Source organism: Odocoileus virginianus, chromosome 3 (assembly GCF_023699985.2).
Source record: "Odocoileus virginianus isolate 20LAN1187 ecotype Illinois chromosome 3, Ovbor_1.2, whole genome shotgun sequence".
NCBI classification, from domain to species: Eukaryota; Metazoa; Chordata; class Mammalia; order Artiodactyla; family Cervidae; genus Odocoileus; species Odocoileus virginianus.
This window is the reverse complement of record NC_069676.1, coordinates 35,642,963-35,662,301: the sequence shown is the minus strand read 5'-3', so window position 1 is coordinate 35,662,301 and position 19,339 is coordinate 35,642,963. Positions and strand designations below refer to the sequence as shown.

Sequence of the window (19,339 nt, the reverse complement as noted above, 5' to 3'; positions counted from 1 at the left end):
AGAGGCACAGCTCCCCAGAGGGGTCTACCCTCCCTTCCCTTCCCCCTCTTCTCCCCTTCCTCCCTCCCCACTTCCTCTGTCCCTTCCTCCCTCTCTCTGGCTGTCTCTGCCTCTCTCTCACACTCACACCCTATACTGCCATGCAATCAGGAAGAGAGGCTCTGACAACAGGAAGTCAGAGGGTACATCCTGAGGCCCCCAAGAACTTCCTGGCACTGACCTTAGTGACAAAGGCAATGCAATTTTTGGGTGGGGGCGGCGCACAGTGTAGACTGGTACACAAGGAAGACACCTCATGGCAGAATAATAATAATTATTATAATAACAATATCATACATCCAGGACAAACCCAGCTGCCCCAAGCCAACCACACAGTCCAAGTCTCTGGGTAGACGGAGGGGCTGCCTGCCTGCACCCACAGGCCTTACTCAGACCATCTACTGGAAGAGGGGCCAGCCCCTCCTCCTGCTCCCTGCTGAGGCCTGGCACGCGGTGGGGAGGCTGGCACTGCCAATGCCTCCCCTCCGCGCTGGGCACACCTGCACTGGGGGCTAGGCCCACCTCCCCCTGGTGGCCTGGCAGCGAGGGCTGGATGAGCAAGCCCGTTAAGGGACCAAGAGGTGCCAGCTGTGGGGTGTCACTCCTCTGAGTCTCCTCTCTGCCCCTCCCACCTCTTCCTGCGGGCCTGCCCGTGGCAGGAAGGGGCCAGGGACACTCATGGCACAGACACGGCATGCAGAGCGGGCCCATGGCATGCTTGGCCCGCCAGGTGCCATGCAGCCGGCCTGGACTTTTGGGTAGCTGTCAGAGGGCAGAGTGGACAGTGGAGTCCGAAGCGCTCCCCTTGGGCTGGGCTGCTGATTCCACTTGGGGTTCAGGCTGCTGGGAGTTGGGTCCTTGGGCAGGCAGCTGCAGAAATTCTGGAAGCACTAGGTCCTCTTTGCGCAGAAGGCCCCTCTGGTCATGGGCTCCACAGCTCTGTACTCGGTTCAGCAGCTCCACCAGTCCTGGGGGTGGTGGTAGAGTCAAGGGGCCCATGGATGCAGACCTACCTATGCTGGCCCACCACAGACCCACTGCCCTTACTGTGGCCACAGTCTCCCTAAACCCAGCATTAATGCTCCCTCCCTGCCCCCATCCTGGCCTTTCTGATCCCTCAATCCCAGGGGACCCTGTTCCAACCCCAGTGACATCCAGGCCCCTGCCTCAGCTCAGCGCTCTCTGAGGCTACCAACCTTCAATAGTCCTCAACCATTCTGGTCCCTAGCCGCCACCGCTCCCAACGTACCTTCAATGTCACAGGTCTGCCGCTTTCCAGTGATACTACTGGGCACTTGGGCCAGTGAGTTCAGGGACGGCGGAGGGAGGTTGGTGGCCTTGTCCTGGATTCTAGGCGGTCCACCCTGCGAGAACGTGGGGTTGAAGCCATAACCAGGAGTGGAGACTGATGGGCAAAGGAGGGCACCCTGACCCTGGCTCACCTGGCTGTGGCAGGGGGGTATGTCGCCAGCCTCAGGGATCTTCACACCTGCAGCAGAGAGTGCCACCATTCCTGTTTGTCTCCTGCCTGGACCTCTTGGGCCAGAGGTATGCTGGGGGACCAAGCCATGGGGCCAACATGCCTTACCTGGAAGAGTGTCCAAAACCAATCTCTGGGAGGCCACCGAACTCACTAGCTTCTCCAGATCCAGCGGCTGCTTCTCGCCTGGCTGAAGGGACAGGTCAGTAGCCCGCGGGACCAGCAGCCCGCCCCGCTCCGCCCCGGTCCCTCCACCCGGCGGCTTACCAGGCGCAGCGCCACCTGATGTGGGCTCAGGCCGTGCTTTGTCAGGATGGGCTGTAGCGCCTCCTGCAGCCGCTTGGTGGGCTTGGCCGAGATCCGCACCAGGCGCTCCAGCGCCGACACCTCGAGCCTGCGCGGGACCCTAGAGCTGCAGAAGGGTGGAGAGCCCGCCGCGCCTCTCCCCTAACCCACCAGGGACTGGCCAGAGAGGGGGCGGAGCCTGAACTGGGGCGGTGGGACCGATGGGAGGTGGGGCCTCAGCCTAGGGGGCGGGGCTAGCACAGGGGCCGGACTTGGAAGGACAACAGCAGTCCGAACTGAACTGGGACCGAAGTGAGTGCTGGGACCCTGGGCTGAGGTGACAGACACTTACTCGAGGGTGATTCTGTTCTCCAGCCGCACTTCCTGGTCTGCCAGCACGGTACAGTCCTGATCCAGGACTAGGGCCTTCTGCAGACACAGAGGGGCAGAGTCTCAGAATTCCTTCTCCTTCCCCCTTCCCCCACCCCAGGTCATCCTCACGTCCTTCCATGACCACTCTGGAGGCTTCCTAACGGTCAGAGGGAAGGGCTGATGGTCGGGTGAGCCACAGAGATGCGGACAGAGTAAGAGACCAGGCTGGATCAGAGCCTAGAATGGCCCAGACCAGGGAGAAGGGTGGCAAGAATGCTGGAAAGACTTGGAAAAGGAGCAGAGTTACTGGAAACATGGAGGTGAGGTAAGCAGGAACTAGTAATGAGGCTGCTTGGTAAAAAGGGTCAGCTTAAGGGCTGGAAAAAACTACCTCTTCCTGAGCCAGGTGAGGATCTGCCCCCTGGACAGCTGCCCTTTGTCCCTCAGGCATGTGAAACTTAACTGGGCCAGCTGGACACATTTCCTCCCTCACCACCCACCTTTGGTCAGCCACCCAGGCCTTGTCCTTATTTTTTTTACACTTGTCCACTTCTCTCCATTCCCACCTACCAAGGACACTTCTTGTTTCCTCACTGCAAAAAAAGAGCTCATCCCTCCAAGACACCTGTGAGGCCAGAAGGATGTGAAGTATCTTACACAGTGCCTGACACATAGTAGGTACATAAAAGTAGTGGTAGTGATCACCACCTGGCGACCTGTACCAGCCCAGGGCTGGGAGGCAGCCTCTCCCAGGGAATAGGCCTGTGCTGTCTGCAGGGACAGGTGGAGTGTGGGTGGGGAAGTTATATTTAGCAGACATGAGAACCCATCTGGGTTGTGGAGGCTGTCTGGGTGGCCAAGAGATGGGCAGAGTTTCTCCCACTGTGGCCCTCACACTCCTGTGCCCCAGGCCTCTGAATGTGCCCAGCACTTCTTATATCCCCCTATGCTCTAATGTCCTTCCCCCACAGCTCTGCCAGGCAAACTCATCGTCATCAACCACCACCTCTTCCCTGAAGCCTCCTGGGACCACCCAGAAATGCCTACCTTGCCCCAGAAACTCTCTGGAGGGTCAACTCCTCCTCCCTGATCACATTCTGCCTGGCTCACCTCCAGCCTTTGGACCTGGAAGACCCTGGGTCCCTCTGCTCACTCACCTGGCAGGGCCTTAGGATTGTCTACTGGGTGAATGATATTCTGATAGTTCTCCCTGGGATATGGCAACCTTCCTTTAGATTCCCCCTTACTGGATGGTTTAAGTTTAAAGCTATGCTAGTTTGTACCAAAAGGAAAATTTTTCATAGGCTGGATGAAGTTGGGCTTTCCCGGAGGGAGGGAGGGGTCTCCAAATGGCCATTTCAGGAATGGGCAATCTGAAGTCTGGGGGTGACAGGGAAAAACACAGCTCCAGCAGTGGTTTCCCCCACTCTTGCTCCCAGAGACTATCATAGTCTCTGGATATGGACGAAGCTGGAAACCAGGATGGGAATGGGATGGGGCCAGGATTTTTGTGGGGTAAGAGTAGATACCTGAATTTGAGTGAGGAGTTGGTGCTGGATTGATTTGAAGTTGGGCATGGGGCTGAAAGTTGTAGCAAGAGCTGGAGTCAGGAAGGGGATAGGGACGGGGGATGGGGTTAAAGTTAAAGATGAAATTGGTGTTGGGGTCACGGCTGAGCAGAGACAGGAATGGGGAGGGCAGTTCAGGATCAGGAAGGGATTTAGAGTTGGAGACCAGGCCAGATTCACACCTGCTCATTGCCCACCAGGTAGACCTTGATGTCAGGTAGAGAGAGGCCTCGTTTTTCACAGATGCCTGCCAGCATGTCACGGATGGTGAGGCCGGGTCGGGCCAGGGCCAAGGAGGCTGTGCCATCAGGCAGGTATACGCAGCAGTACTTCCCTGGTCGGCTTTCATTCTCACCTTCTGAGCTCCCAAGGCTCTTCCGGTGGCTCTGATCCAGAGCAGATGTCAAGGGAAGTGATGTGTACACATGCAAGGACACAAAGACAGGTACACAGGTGAGCTCACTGGGGCACACACGTGCCCAAGGGCACACTTGCAGGCAGGCAGGATACATCCTCCTATGGGAATACATGTATGCTCACCCAAGCCTATGGGCACCCCAGGGACTGGTCTACCCACCGACTGCTTGCTACACACACGCTGTATACACGTGGTCACCCACACATGCACACACAGGCTGAAGAGTTCACCCATAATATGCATGGGGCCCAATGCAGTGAGGACAGGAAGAAAGTAAGGAGGCTGAGTTGTTGGCCATATGGATCAAGTAGGGGATGAAGTGGGGCTGGTGACGGAGAATGAAGGTGGCCACTCAAAGGGGTAAGAGTCAGTGACCTGGGTCCACACCTAGTCTCCCCTAGCAGTTGGCTTACCTCAGATTTGCTGCTGGTAAAGGCAAGGTAGCCCAGGTCCAGACTGGCGGAGGAGTTGAGCGATCCCTGGGACTCACGGCGCAAGGCTGAGTTGGCCGTCCCGCCGGCTAGTTCTAGAGGAGAGCAAGACTGAGAGGAGGACAGGCCCCCTCTCCTCATCCCTCTGCTGAGGCCTCTCCGCACCCGAGCGGACCCTATTGGAGCCCTTTTGCAGGGGTCTAACGGGGTTTGGGTTCCTGGAGGCTTCGCTACTGACAGGGGCTCCCCAAACTTCTGGGTTCTAGCGTGGGAACAGAACCACCAGGGGAACGTAGCGGGGTGGGGGTGGGGGGGTCCACAGGGCCCTGCATTTCGATTTTCACTGACTTAAACTGCGGGATCAGTAGGAGGAAGGGAGTGTTCTCCAGACTTGCCCAGATTTCTGCCCTCGCTACCTCTGCCGTCCGCTCCTGCCCTCACCCCTGCGGAAGGACTTGCGGAGCTGACGGCCCTCAGCAGGCGGCAGCTGCCCCAGCTCCTCCACGCCCAGCGGCAGCGACTTCCCGGGCTTCAGCTTCGGCTTCTGCAAGACACACGCCAGGCACTGGCACTGCGCGGGGCGCCAGCCCGCAGGCCGACCGTGGGCGCCCCCCGCAGATCTGCACCGAGACACCGCCCCCCACAACCCCGCGTGCGCACCTTTCTCGTGGCGTCTGGGCTGCCGGGGCGCCAGGAGCCAGGTTCCCGCAGAGGGCGACCCTCGGCCTCCGCCAGGAGGCACTCGCGGTACAGAGGGGATTTGACGAAGCGCGCATAGCTGTCGAACTTCATCAAGTTGAAGATCTGCGGAGGCGGCGCCAGGCGGTGAGCTGCGGAGAGCACTCAGCGAGCCGCCTGGGTTCCAGACCCGGCCCTGGGGCCAACTTCGGGGGCGAGCCCCGAGCCCCTCCTTGCCCCAGGCGCCGCCCCTCAGCCCTTCCTTTACAGTAGACTCTCGTCTTCCCTCTGACCCACGCCCTGCCCCTACCTTTAGCCGAGTGCCAGCATCCAGACCTGCTCTCTTCCCCACCCTATCCCCACCATCTCTGCCGCTCAGGCTCCGCCCCTGGATCTGGCCCCGCCTCTGCCCCGCCCAGCTCCCTTTGGAGGCGACGCCCCTTACCCCAGGCCCCGCCCCCTGGGACCGCTTACCTGAAGCTGCTGGGCGCGGAACATGTCCGGTCGCGGTTCTGCCAGCACCTCCTCGCCGAGCCAGGCTTGCCGGTCGATGTTCACGGGGCTCAGCGCCTGGCTGGACAGGAACTCCTGGTAGATGTTGCGGGCCTCCTGAGCTAACTGGGGCAGGGACGGACAGGAGAAGGTCAGGGGCATGGCTCAGGGCTTGGTCCCATCTCTCGCAGCCTCAGCTCCCCCTTCTCCACACCTGCTGGGTGTCGCTGGCCGGGATCTGCTGGAAGCGCTCGCAGGCCTTCCAGAAAGTCACATTCTCAGCACTGAACTCCTTCTTCAGGAACTCCTGGGGGTGGGGAGAAGGAGAGGCAGGTGGAGACCCAGAGACCTAGTCAGGAGATGTGGTCAAAGAGACTGGGATAGAAAGAGGGCCCAGAGACCAAGCCAGACAGACAGATGGGATCAGATCCAGAGGCACAGAGAGGAAAAACAGAGGCAGAGAGAAGGAAACTTCCCAGTTGGGAGAAGAGCAATGAGTGCCAAAGATAGGCTGGATGAGGAAGCCAACAGAGGGGTCCAAATCTGGCCAGCCTGAAACTCCAGCCATGCCCCCTCCCATGCACCCCCCCCGCCCTTCCCCCCATGGTGGCCACTGCCATCCGCCCTCCCTATCCCACCCCAGGGCTTACGGTGAAGTAAGCCAGGCCCAGTGGGTCCTGTAGCAGCCGCTCGAAGGACAGGCCCCAGCTGGCCACAGGCTGCTCCTCGGTGGGGAAGGGGCTGCTGGGGCCACTGGGGAGGCTGTGGATGCTGAGGGAGCTGCCTCGGCCCTCGCCCTGGCCCTGGGGCCCAGTCGTGCTGCTCAGCTCTGCAGGGGGATGGACAAGTGCAGGTGAGCCTTGAGGCCTTCCCCAGCCCCTGGCCCAATCCCATCTCAGGTACTTTCCCTGGAAAGACAGCAAATGGCAGGGGTATCCCCACCCTTTCTCCAAATACACCCCCCTCAACCCCTACCCCCAACTCCAGCCAGGCTTTCTCTGTACACTTTGTCACTTACCTCCATCGGAGACAGCCAGAACCTATAAGAAACCCAAGGCAGAAAGTCAGAGGAGAGCCCCGGGTGGATTCTCAAGGGACAGTTTGAGGCCCAGCCCCTGGGACTGAAGCTGTGTTCTCATCTGCCTGGAGGGCCACGCTGGGCGTCCTCAGCCAGGTCACTGCTTGCTCAGGGTTTTGCTCAGGCTGCCCTGGGCTCCCCTTCCATCACGTGCCAACCACCTTGTGTGCTAGGACTTATGCCAGGTACCCTCCAGTCACTCATGGTTGACCCCTAGCTCCCACTGGGTGAGCCTGGGTGTTGAGTATGGTGGGTAGGAGCATAAGGTTTGAATCTTACTTCTGTTACTTCCTAGCTGTGTGACTTTGGGCAAGTTACTTGTTTGTCTCCATCTGTAAGTGAGAGGGGGATGATAATAATAGTGACTTACTTCCTGTGCCTGCCACTGAAGGTCAAATCAGCTTAATATATTCCCAGCATCTACAACAGTGGCCAGCACGTGGCAAGTGATATATCGATGTTTGCTGTTTTCTTTGAGAAAGGAGAGATTACCTGTGTAACTGATGATCTCCTTATTGTAATTGTTTCTTCTTGGAAACACCCTACCTTGGGCAGGGCATGGGGTTCTATTTTATAGTAGAGAGCAGTGGTTCTTAAATTTTAGTGTGCATTAGAATGATGGAGGGGCACCTCTGGAGCTTCAGGCTCTCCATTTCTACTATCTGAGCCACCAGGGAATCCCCCAAGGCTCTCCATTTCTAACAAATCCCAGGCAATGTTGATGTGGCTAGTTATGAACCTCACCGTGAGTAGCTACAGAGGTCAATCCCATCCTCTGTGCCCCCTCCCTCACTCTCCACCCCGGGTGCACAATTCTGACTTCTCTGGGAATCCCAACCATCAGTGAAACAGAAAAACCCTCCTTTCAAAATGACTCTTGCAGTGGTTTCCCTTGGTCTTCCTACCTTCCTTAGCAGCTCCTCCAGCTTCCTCATTATCTATACATGCAAGGTGGCCTTTACCCTTCTCTGACTCTGATCTGGGCCCTTTCTCCCTCCCACATCTCCCCAGCTTCAAACACACACATAGCCAACTTCCTGCTGACATCTCCACCCAGATGCCCCATAAGCCCCTCCAGCTCAGCCAGTCCCAAATGGAAGCCACTTCCTGCCGCCACCAATGCAGGGCAGAGAACCAGCTTCTCTGCGTCTGGTTTTCTTCCCATCACTGGGGTTTGACTAATCCCAGGTTCCTTCCTCATCGGCCCTGCTGCATTTTCACCAGGTCCTGTCACAGGAGCTTCCACCACCTGCCCCTTCACTCCCTTCCTGCTGGAAACACGTCTGCAGATGTCTCCTCCCTAGGAAGCCTCCCCCTGCCCTCCTGGCTGGAATCTCCCTCTTTGTCCCCCACTTCTACCTGGGAGCACCCGGGTCACACATCTGTGGGCCAGAGCTGGCCTGCAAACAGGTAGGATGTTATTAATATCAGAATGTTCTTTTTTTAACTTTAAAGGGGTTTCCCACATTTAAAAGTTGGGCATTTTACATGAAACCCCAGTTTCTGCCCTAGCTACCCTGAGCTTCTTCCCAGCATGGCAACCCTGCCTGTTCCTGAGCAACAACTGGCTCCTCTAGAAGGAGTTCACACTCTCCTCAGAGGACTCTGGGGCCAGTCTGAAGCATTTCTGTTACTCACAGAAGCAGGTCCCAGACAACCTGAGTTCGAGTTTGTGCCCTGTGACCTTGGACAGGATACTTCATCTCTCTGTGCCTCACATTCTCCCTCTGTATGTGCTAAGTCGCTTCAGTCACGTCCAACTCTGTGCGACCCTATGGACTGTAGCCCGCCAGGCTCCTCTGTCCATGGGACTCTCCAGGCAAGAATACTGGAGTGGGTTGTCATGCCCTCCTCCAGAGGATCTTCCCGACCCAGGGATTGAACCCTCCTGTCTTATATCTCCTCTGGGGCAGGCAGGTTCTTTACCACTAGTGCCACCAGACTGGGCAAATAATGGTCCTGACTTCAAAGGCTTGCTGTAATTAAAGAAATTAAATATACATAGAGAGAACTCAGAGCACCACCTGGCATGTGGTAAATGTTCAAGGAACATAACTATTATTGTTGCAGTAGTATTGGTGTCTGACCCTGCTTCAACTTTCAGCTTTGCCAAGCCCTGCTGCAGAGGGAAAAGCCCCGGTACTGGGTCTGTTGGACCCGGATTCAGATCTTAGCCCTGTCCTCTTCTAGCTTTACCACCTTGGCCCCTCCTTGAGCCTGTCTCCAAGCTGGAGTGTGGGGATAAGACGTTGCTGAGGAGGAAGGAAATCTTGTGCAGAGGGAAGCTGGGCGTGGAACCAAGCCGGGCACCCTCGCCTGGTTGCCCCAGCCTTCGCCCAGCTGCCTCTGCGCTCTCCCATCTGACAGCTTCATCAGAATTCTCCCCTGGGGCTGCAGGACAAACTCCTGGGGTGTGTGAAATGGACAAGCTGAAGCTCAAGATTCCTTCCAGCTGTTCTTTCCCTTTCCTGGCAGCTGCCCACGTGGGCGGGGCTTCCCAGGTGGCACTAGTGGTAAGGAAATCGCCTACCACTGCAGGAGACCTAAGAGATACGGGTTCGATCCCTGGGTGGGGGAGATCCCCTGGAGGAGGGCATGGCAACCCACTCCAATGTTCTTGCCTGGAGAATCCCATAGACAGAGGAGCCTGGCGGGCTACAGTCCATAGGATAGCAAAGAGTCAGACCCAACTGAAACGACTTAGCACAAACTCATGCCCTCTTGGACACCTTCCTGCCCCGAATTCTCCTCCCCAGGCTGCTCTGTGACTGTTTCCAGCCTTGGTCACCAGGTCAGGTCTCTAGGAACCATCCTGACTTTCCCCTCCTCATCCACAGTGGCCATCTGGTCCTCCCTCCTCCCGCCCCCAACACCCACTGGCCTCTCTCTGGCCCACCCTCCAACCTGGACTCAGCCTCTCCCTTGCTCAGCGCTCTCCACTGCACTCTCCCCTGGTTGGGGGGTGGGTGGTGGAGTAGCAGGATGCTCCTGGGCAAGCCAGGACCCTAGGACCCCAGCCCAGAGGGGCCTGGGCTGGCTTACACTTGTTTAGTTCTTTACATCTTGTTGGATGGACTGTGTCTTTATTTATTTATTTTTTAAAATATGGAACACTTCACGAATTTGCGTGTCATCCTTGCGCAGGGGCCATGCTAATCTCTGTATCGTTCCAATTTTAGTATATGTGCTGCCGAAGCGAGCGCTGGACTGTGTCTTTAGATGGGGCTGGCTCCCAGGTCCTCTTCTGGTCCCATCTGCATCTGTTGCTGGGTTACAGCTTAAGCTCTGCCCCAGGCCTGACTGATGAACCTCTTCAGCCTCCACCATGGCCTCCCCCTCATCTCCACCCTCTGCTTTATCAGACTTTTATTTTCCCCACACCCCTTCACACTCCTGCTTCCTGCTTTGCTGTTTCCTCTGCCTGGTATCTGCTCCTGCTCCTGTTGCCCTACTGCTCTCCAGTCTCTGCCTGTTGACATGGGTTATCCCTAAATACCAGCTGCCCTGATCCTCTGTCCAATGCACGCTGCCTGTTTATGTCTGGACCGCTCCTCTTCCATCCTGTAGCTCCTGGAAGGCAGGCCTGTACTACGGGAGAGAATTGGCCTGAACTCCCTCCATAAGGAGCACTCGCCCAAGTGCTCCCGAGCAGCCATGGGGGCCCACGTAGCCCTCCTCTGCCCTCGCAGGAGGCACTGGCACCCCTCCATCAGGGATTCTGTGGCTCCGGACCCCCCATCTCTGTGGCCTGCAGTTCTTCCTGGCCCTCTCTTGCCCCACTAGATGTTAACCCTATAGAGCTGGGGCTGAGACAGGAGGTGGCAGGGAGTGGGGACAGAGTTCAATTCCAGATCCACCATTCCAGGGCAAGTCACTTCCCTTCTCTGGGCCTCAGTTTCCCCCAGGGTAGTCTGAGGCTCAGCACTCGCATCCTCCGAGGTTGCCAGGAAGGGATGTGGTGGGCGTGCAGCGAGGAGAGTGGCTGCTGCTGCTACTCAGGGCTCTGACCTGTCCAGGCTCCTGGGCCTGGGGAAGTTGTGCCGAGCCAGGCTGGCCTTGCCCCACCCTGGCCTGCCTGAGGAGAAGTGGTGAGTGAATGGGAGAAAAGGGGAAGAAGGGATGAGGAAGGGTGTGGTGGCCAGTGGCACCCCTGACCCATGATGTGGCTTCAGTTTGCCATAGTTTTTTCCTTGGAAATGGGCACTGGGGGAGTCGCTGGTGTCTGAGAATACCCAGGTGAGAGTGGCCCGATGTTTCCTGTGCTCTCTCCGACAGCAACGGCACACAGCCACGTTCTCCCTTCATCCTCACCTGGGGTGGTAGGTGTTATGGCTTCCGTTTTACAGATGAAACCCAAAGAAACTACACAGCCAGGGAGCACCCAAGTTGAAATTAAGGCCCCAGTGTGCCTGCCTTGGGAGCCTGAGGTCTCACCTCCATAGTTTCCTCCCTGCATGCACAGGAGACGTACCAGGGAGATGAGATCAGCCCCTGGGGTGTAGTTGGGCAAGGTTGATTGGGGTAAAAAGCTCAGGGGCTCCTGGATGAACTCTGCCCTCTGGAGGGGGTCAGACTTCAAAAGGAAGGCTGATTTACTGAGCAACTTCTGAACCAGGCCCTCTATACCAGCATCTCATTTCATCCTGGCTTGGGGTGACTAGGCTCCAAGGTCCTCTCTGGGAAGACCCACGGCTGCCCAGCTCTGCAGCCTGAGTCAGCCCAGTGGAGCTGACCCCTAGCCCTGAGCTGGATTCCAAGGTGCAGTGGGCTCTGCCTTGCAGGTCTTCCCCAGCAGGAAGACTAACTGGGTGCCCTGAGAGTGACAAGACTCAGCAACTCCAGGCTTTAGGCTCACCAGCCCCCAGGCCTGGTCCGTGTGCCCACATCCTGTTTCCCCGAGTCTAGGCATTTCCCCAAGCTACTCCCCGCTCTGGCTGGCACGTCCTTTCAGGACACCTTCCGCACCAACAATGCATGAAGCGACTAGAAAAGTTGGTTCTCCCTCCCAGGTCCTCCTCAAGCTTTCTCTCTTCCTGACCCACGCTCTTACCCAAACCTGCATTTTATCCCAGCGTTTCTGCTTGTGCCCTCTGTGCTTTGCCAGACCAGGAGCTGTTTGAAGGCAGGGGCTCGGGCAGTGGGCCTGGGTTCTGATGCCTGGGACAGGGCCAGCACTGAGCAGGCCCGAAGGAGGGGTTGTTGAATGAATGTGTGAGTGAACAAATGAAGCAGCAGCTGGGACTGTGTGACGGCCTCTCTGGGAGGGGGCTGGGAGCCATCTCTAAGTGACAGGTTGCATTGCAAGCGCCTGACAAGCTGAGTGGCAGAAAGATGAGGCTGACAATTGAAGCTGCCTCAGTAGGGAATGACAGGTGGGGGTGGCGGCAGGGGGAGGTAGGGGAGGACGAGGCAGGCAATTCTGGGAGGCGGAGGAGTCCTGGCATCGAGTCAGATCGGCCAGGTTCACAGGCAGGTCCCTCTACCTGCCAGCTGCCTTTAGCACATCATGTCCTCCTCTGAGCCTCCCTCAGGAGATAACTCATGGAAGGAGGCTGACAGCTGGACCACATCTGTGGATATCTGAATCTGATGCCTGCCTGTCCCTCTCCATTTCAGCTGAGCATGGCTGCAGAAGCCTGCCTGAGGTCCAGTGAGTGGCTAATCTGTGACCCTCGGGATGCCAAGAGATAGCACAGAGAGTCAGGATGGAGTTGGGGAAGGGCAAAGATAAACCTGAGTGTGAAAGTTTCTGAGAGGAGCTGGGGTGTCCATGGACTTAAAGAAGCTATGGGTTGACATGAGATGGGCAGAAGCTGGGTATCTCAGCCCCCCAGCTGTCCTGCAATTCTGGGCACTGCTCAGAAGCATCAAGTCAGCTACCTCTGGGGTGGGCGTGGGAGTGGGCATGTTCCTCCTTGGCATGGATGCCCTAGGAGGCGTGACCCAAGCCCCATGCCTCCAGGGAGTGTGAGGCCCCTGCGTGCTCAAACTTTCAAAGTTAGGTTGATGGTAGATAATGAGGGGCGGGGGGGACTGCGCCAGCCTGGAGGGGTTTGCCTCTCTCCTGCCCAACAAAGAGATCCTGGAGGAAAAGGTGTGGAGACAGGTCTTGGAAATTAGTAGGAGTAGGGGTGGGAAGTGGCTCAGCTTCTTGGTGAGGCAGGAGATCCTTGAAGAGGGGCTGAAAATGAGGGGGGCATTGTGCTGACATTTAATGGAGACTCCCCAGTAGGTCAAGGACCTCAGATTCATTATTCCACTTAATCATCTCAAGTGGAGGAAACTGAGGGTCAGTCCCTAGTCAGGGACAACAGAGCTGAGGTGAGAACCCAGGTCTCTGTGGACAGTACTAGGCTGGGGCTGGGTCAGAGACTAGGACACTGTCTGGACTTTCTGGAGTTTTTAGGAGGAGCAGGGTCTCTGCCAAGTGGGCTGGTGTCCAGGGGAAGAGACGAGAAGCCCAGCACAGCCTGTCCCATCTGCTGAATGAATAAAGAAGCTGCCTCTCCAAGGGCATCTCTAACCTGGACCCCAAGCCACCAGAGGATTTAAGGGGTGGGGCAGTGGCAACAGCCAGGGCCATCCCAGGGCTCAGCTCCCCCCTAGCCTTCCTAGCAGCCCAGGAATAGAACAGACAGGAGTTGCAGGGACCTAGTATGATACTGCTGACCCACCCCAGGCTGCCCAAGGACTGCTAGCTGTGGCAGGAAGCCTCTGGAGCAGGTCTCGGTGAGGGTGGTGACCCCGTAGGAGCTGCCCCTCACCTGATCGTGGACATCAGGATACCAGGTGAGGGAGGGGGCTGAGGCTAAGTGAGGTATGGGGGTTCAGGTCCCCGTGGGGGTATACAGGGGGCAAAGAGCATGCCAAGTCTGCCTGCTCCCCTAGGAAGCCGGCAGCCCCAGATGGTGCCTAAGTAGCAGGTGAGAGAGCAGCGGGGACTGGGCCAGAAGCCTACGGCTGTTCTCCTGCACTCTCATCCCCAAGGTGGCCCCAGGTCCCCATCAGAGCCATCTGGAAGGTCCTGGGGCGAGGGCAGTAGGTTCCACCACCTGCTGCTGTCTGTCCACAACTTCTCTAGCCCAGCCTTGCCGGGTGTGCCTGTTGGGCTCCACCCTGGGTGTGCCTACCCCCTCCCCGTGGGCCTGGCCCAGAGCCCGCACTCACCATGCGTCCATTGGGGACACCCAGGTGCTTGGGCTTCCCTGGCATGCCGCTGCTCTTCACGGGTCCCTGCTGCGAGGGGCGCCCACCATGGGGACTGCGGGCAGCTCCGGCCAGAGCTTGCACGATGACGGGCAGATGACAGAGAGAACCCAGGTCTGCTCCTGCGGGCCCTCACATCCTGAAACACCAGCTCACTACCTCTTTTCTCTGCCACAGGAAGTGTCTCTATAGAAACCGAACCACAGAAAGAAGCAAGGTCTAAGAGAGCGAATGTTTCTTCCTACACACACACACACACACATACACACGCAGGCGCGCACACATTCACGCGCACACACACATGCCGCCAACGCACCCTTGGCAGTGCCCCACGCAGGCACCAACACACAGCAGAGGCCTCTGTGTGCCCAGCGAGGAGCCCAGCCAAGTCTGGCCCATCTGGGGAGTTCCAAGGGCATGTCTGGGCACTCAGAAGTACATGTTCACACACCTGGGCGCCTTTGTACAAGCTGCAGGGGCTCCCGTGGACACCAGGACGTATGTACTGTGATCTGAGTGTCCACGTGTGTTCTTCACTTGGCACACACCTATCCCATACCTGCCGTGTGCTGAACGTATGCACACTCAGCGTCTTTCCCCCTGGCTGTTGTATACATACAGTTACCACCTCTGTCCTGAGATAGCTCCAGGCTGTCCTTCCCGGGCCTGTTACTGTGTGTGCAGAGAAATGTCCACATTGCAGGCATGGTCACGCACACACACCCCCTTTAGGTTCTCCTTCATCAGGAATATCTGGGCGTTCAGTCATGTGAATGCACAGTCCCTTGGACATGTGCGCGTGACAGTCACACATGTGCACAGGCACCTGTGAATTCAGGCACCCCAGTGACAGACACATACAATCAGGTATACACACACTCACCCACCTGGGCAGGGAACAGGTCAGGTTCCCAAAGACACCCGTGCATTCAAGTCACATAAGAGTCTCACCTTCATGGAGTATTGTCGACTGAAGAAGGGCACCCTGCCTCCACCGCCTGGCCCAGGCCCAAATGAACTCAGGAACTTCAGAGTCTTCGGTTGGCCTCTTTTTTATATGTGTGTGTATCCAGCATGGGACTTGTATTTTACCTCAGTGTGGGCTTACTTGGGACTTGCCTGGTGGCTTATCAGTAAAGAATCTGCCTGCAATGCAGGAGATGCGGGTTCTATCCTTGGCTTGGGAAGATCCCCTGGAGGAGAGCATGGCAACTCACTCCAGTTTTTGTCTAGAGAATCCCATGGACAGAGGAGCCTGGTGGGCTGCAGACCACGGGGTTGCAGAGTCGGATACGACTGAAGCGATGGAGCATGTACACACACATGGGCTTATTAGAGCTCTCAAGTCACTTGCCACTCCAGTTTGGGCCCCTCTTACTACAAGGATAAGGTGACACCCCCTCTTTCATATTATACCCTCTACTCTATTGCCCGCTTCTAGGGCCATGACCTGAAAACTTCAAAGGCAGAAACCAAGTGACTCTTCATGACAGATTTATGTCCACTTCTTTGGCACACGGCTAAGCTTTAGTTTCCCAGGCTCCCTCACAGTCAGGTGTGGCCCTGCACCAACTAGTTCCCATGAGCTGAATGTGAGTGCAGTGGAGGGTACCAAGGCTTTTACGTCCCGTGTGTCTTCCACATTCTTTCCTTTCTCTTTAGCTGACTGTATACAGAAGATGATGAAGCCCTAGGGGCTTGTGGAACCACAAGAAGGAAGGAGCCTAGGTCTCCACGTTAATGTAAGAAAGTAAGCCACCAGTCAACCAGGAACACCAGCTTTGGACTGTTCAGAGAGAGAGAGAGAGAGAGAGAGAGATAAACTTCCTCGAGCTGCTATACACATGGGGTGTATTTGCTATAGTAGCAAGCATTATCCTAGTTAATACACCTCTTTGCCCAGTTCTAACTCACTTCTTTCTAGACCGCTTGCTCCAGGCCACCAGATTGTCACTGCTCAGTCACTCAGTTGTGTCCAACTCTTTGCAACCCCATTGGACTGCAGCATGCCAGGTTTCCCTGTCCTTCACTATCTCCTGGAGTTTGTTCAATGCTCAATCTCATGTCTATTGAGTCATGAGACTCATCCTCTCATCCTCTGTTGAGCCCGTCTCCTCCTGCCTTCAGTAAGTCATTCTTGGTGTGTGTATTGGAAGTTGCATCTGGATCATTGTCAATGGTGGTCTTAAGTTCTGTGACAGTGTCAGTATATCTGTGACAGGGGGTGGTAGAGTGTGATTGAGTGGCAGCTGCCTGCCTGTCTGCTGTGCCATGGATCTGGGCCTAGATTCATAAGGCTTTAAAGTTTACAAAGTCTTCCCCCAACATGACCTCCTTTGATCCTCACAACCTGCTTGTGAATGGTGCTCATTGAATAATTCTACAGTCAGGAAACTGAGATTCAGAAGTGAGTTGCTGGGCTTCCCTGGTGGCCTAGTGATTAAGAATCCACCTGCCAATGCAGGGGATGTGGGTTTGACCCCTGGTCCAGGAAGATCCCACATCTTAAGCAACCAAGCCCATGCTCCACAGTTACTGAGCCCTCATACAGCAGCTGCTGAAGCCCGAGTGCCCTAGAGCCTGAGTAACAAGAGAAGCCACTGAAGTGAGAAGCCAATGGTTTGCAACAAAGAGTAGCGCCTGCTCAACACAACTAGAGAAAGCCCGCACGCAGCAGGGTTACACATCAAGGTGGAGCTCTGCTGAGCTGTGGGTGTGCCTGAGGCGCCAGGAGCTGGCCCTGGGCCACCGCTGGTCCAGGTTCCAACAGCTCATCTTCTTCCCCGCAAAAACTAATCACCCAGGTCCTGCCTGGAACCCCCACCTCCCCGCAAGCACATCCCCCCTTGCTGCTGCAGAGATATATCTTCCCACCACTACCACAATGGATGCCAGTTTTGGCACAGACTGAATCTTCACCCCAGGGACCTCCAGCCAACTCTGGGACTCCCCACCTCTCAGGCCTTGCTTAGTTTTCTCCCCTCCATAATGATGGTGATACTTCGATGTCACAAAACATAGTTCTCAACTTTTCTTGCCCTGTCTTCCCACAGGGGATTTGTTACTGACATCTAGTTTCCCTGTGGACTTCTGTTCCCCCTTCCCTGTGGAAACCTTCCTGGCTCAGGCCCGCCCTCTCTCATCTGGTCATAACACCTTACTTCACCTGTAACCTCCCTCCAGTCTTTCTCGCTGTAGCCAAGGAAACTCATGATTGGTCACCTGCATGCTTAAAACCATCCCATTGCCTTCTACTCCAGAGCTGGAATTGAAGGCTCTTTGAGTTCTGGCCTCAGCCATACTCTTTCCCCTACCACTCCTCAGCCATTCCAAACTGTAATTCCTTTTGCCTTCAGGGATCTTTCCTGGTCTTTTCATTTCCTGTTCCCTTTGCTAAGGATGCCTTTCTGGTAAACTCCGACTCATTCGTCAGCGTCTCTTTCCAGATTCTAGACCAAATATCCATTCTTTTACCAATTACTTATTAATCACCTTCTGTGTGCCAATCACTTTTCCAGATGCTGGGGATTCAGTAGTGATTAACAGCTGATAAAAATCCCAACCCTCATTGAGGTCCAAGTGTATGCATATGTCCTTGTTTGCATGTGTGTGCTGTGCATAGTTGCTCAGTTGTGTCCGACTGTTTAAATATGGATATTTCTTTGGGAGTGTATACCTCTTGGAAGAGGACTTTTGTTGTATATACGTCTGATGTTGTTGTTTAGTCGCTAAGTCATGTCTGACTTTTGTGCCACCACATGAACTGTTGCCCACCAGGCGCCTCTGTCCATGGGATTTCCCAGTCGAGGATACTGGAGTGGGTTGGCATTTCCTTCTCCAAGGGATCTTCCCAACCTAGGAATTGAGCCTGCATCTCCTGCATTGGCAGGTGGATTCTTTACCACTGAGCCACCAGAGAAGCCCCATATAATTTTAAAAAGATGTCTTACTACTTAATCCTGAAGAAGTTCATTCATTCAAAAAGGCAACTTCTTGAGACTTCCCTGGTGGTCCTGATCTCAGGGAGGCAGCAGTGAGTGGTGGCATGAAATGAGATCTAAATTCCCTACCCAGTAATTGAATCTGGGTAGCCTGGGTACCAGGAATCTTAACTGCCAGACCAGCAAGGGCTAGAGGCTAGAAGCTATTTTTCCCTGGATCTTTGCCCCCAGTGAAAAATGCATTATCACAGAGGCAGAAACTGTAAATGCAGGTACAGAGTTTATTATTGGAGACATAACACAACAACAAGTGGGAGAGCAAACAGAGAAATGCTTTGTTAAGATAGAAGCAAGGCAGAGATACACACTGGAGAGAAAGGGTGTGGGCGTCCCCATTAGTGAAGAGGAACACAACAAACAGGCAGTCAAGTCATTTATATAGGGCAGTTCTTCCAGGTCTTTGTCTTCCTTTAGGCCAATTATCTGGTTTCTTTTTTCACACCTGGCCTACCCTGGGATACTCCCCTGGGTGCGCTTGCACCCTTCAGCCAAAATGGATCTCTAAGTGAAGACTTCTGACAGGAGCAAGACTTACTATGGCCTGGCATTATCCCCTGATTTTTGACCCACAAGCAGCCTTTCTGCACAGGTGTAACATCTCCCTTGCCCCAAAAGAGGGGGGAACGGAGATCCTTTAATCCTCTACTCAAACAGGGTTTTGTTCCTCTTTGTCCTTGCCATGACTGTTACCTTAATGTGTTTACAAGAGGAAAACACTGGTTATTTACCCTGTTTCTGCTGTTACTTCCGTTTTGGAGGGCAAACAGGAAGCTGGTTGTAAATGCCTTAACTGGAGTCCACCTATCTCTTGCCTCAAGAAGTGCTAACAGTTGTTAGTATCCAGCCTGAAGCCCACTTCTTCATGCCCTATGAAATGCAAACAGGAAGCCAGTTGTAAATGTCAAACCTGGAGCCCATCTATCTCCTACATTGGTCCAGTGGCTAAGACTCTGTCCTCCTAATGTAGGGGGCCTGGGATCCATCCCTGGTCAGAGAACTAGGTCCTGCCAACTAAGAGTTCACATGCTGCAACTAAAAAAAATTCCCACATGCTACTACTAAAGATTGAAGATCCTGTGTGCTGCAATTAAGACCTGGAGCAGGCAAACAGTTTTTTTGTTTTATTTTTTAAAGATGTGTTGTTGAGGCAGAGAACAGCAATTTAAAAGAGAGCGGGGCCAACTTTTTAAAGAAGCAAGCGACCAACTATTCCACCCTGTGATCTATAACAGGAGTTATTAATTCAAGTGTCTGGGGGCCAGGCAGGTGCTCTAAATTAGTGGCCAGAGTG

General features: G+C 55.4%; 1 protein-coding gene and 1 non-coding gene across 2 annotated transcripts; both read right to left on the bottom strand.

The window, feature by feature from the left end:
* Positions 1-298: 298 nt before the first annotated feature.
* On the bottom strand, positions 299-14,261 carry RGS14 (regulator of G protein signaling 14). Its single transcript, XM_020874027.2, has 15 exons — positions 14,009-14,261; positions 6,782-6,803; positions 6,414-6,592; positions 5,978-6,070; positions 5,746-5,889; positions 5,254-5,397; positions 5,035-5,137; positions 4,576-4,688; positions 3,927-4,130; positions 2,157-2,233; positions 1,787-1,913; positions 1,628-1,709; positions 1,482-1,528; positions 1,289-1,403; positions 299-1,007 (listed from the first exon to the last, which is right to left on the bottom strand). The coding sequence occupies exons 1-15, from the start codon at positions 14,051-14,053 to the stop codon at positions 805-807; spliced, it is 1,698 nt and encodes a 565-aa protein (XP_020729686.2). The 5' UTR covers positions 14,054-14,261; the 3' UTR covers positions 299-804.
* LOC139034509 (U6 spliceosomal RNA) lies at positions 9,941-10,044 on the bottom strand. The gene has a single exon (XR_011487055.1). It is a non-coding gene; the product is annotated as a U6 spliceosomal RNA (small nuclear RNA).
* Positions 14,262-19,339: the final 5,078 nt, after the last annotated feature.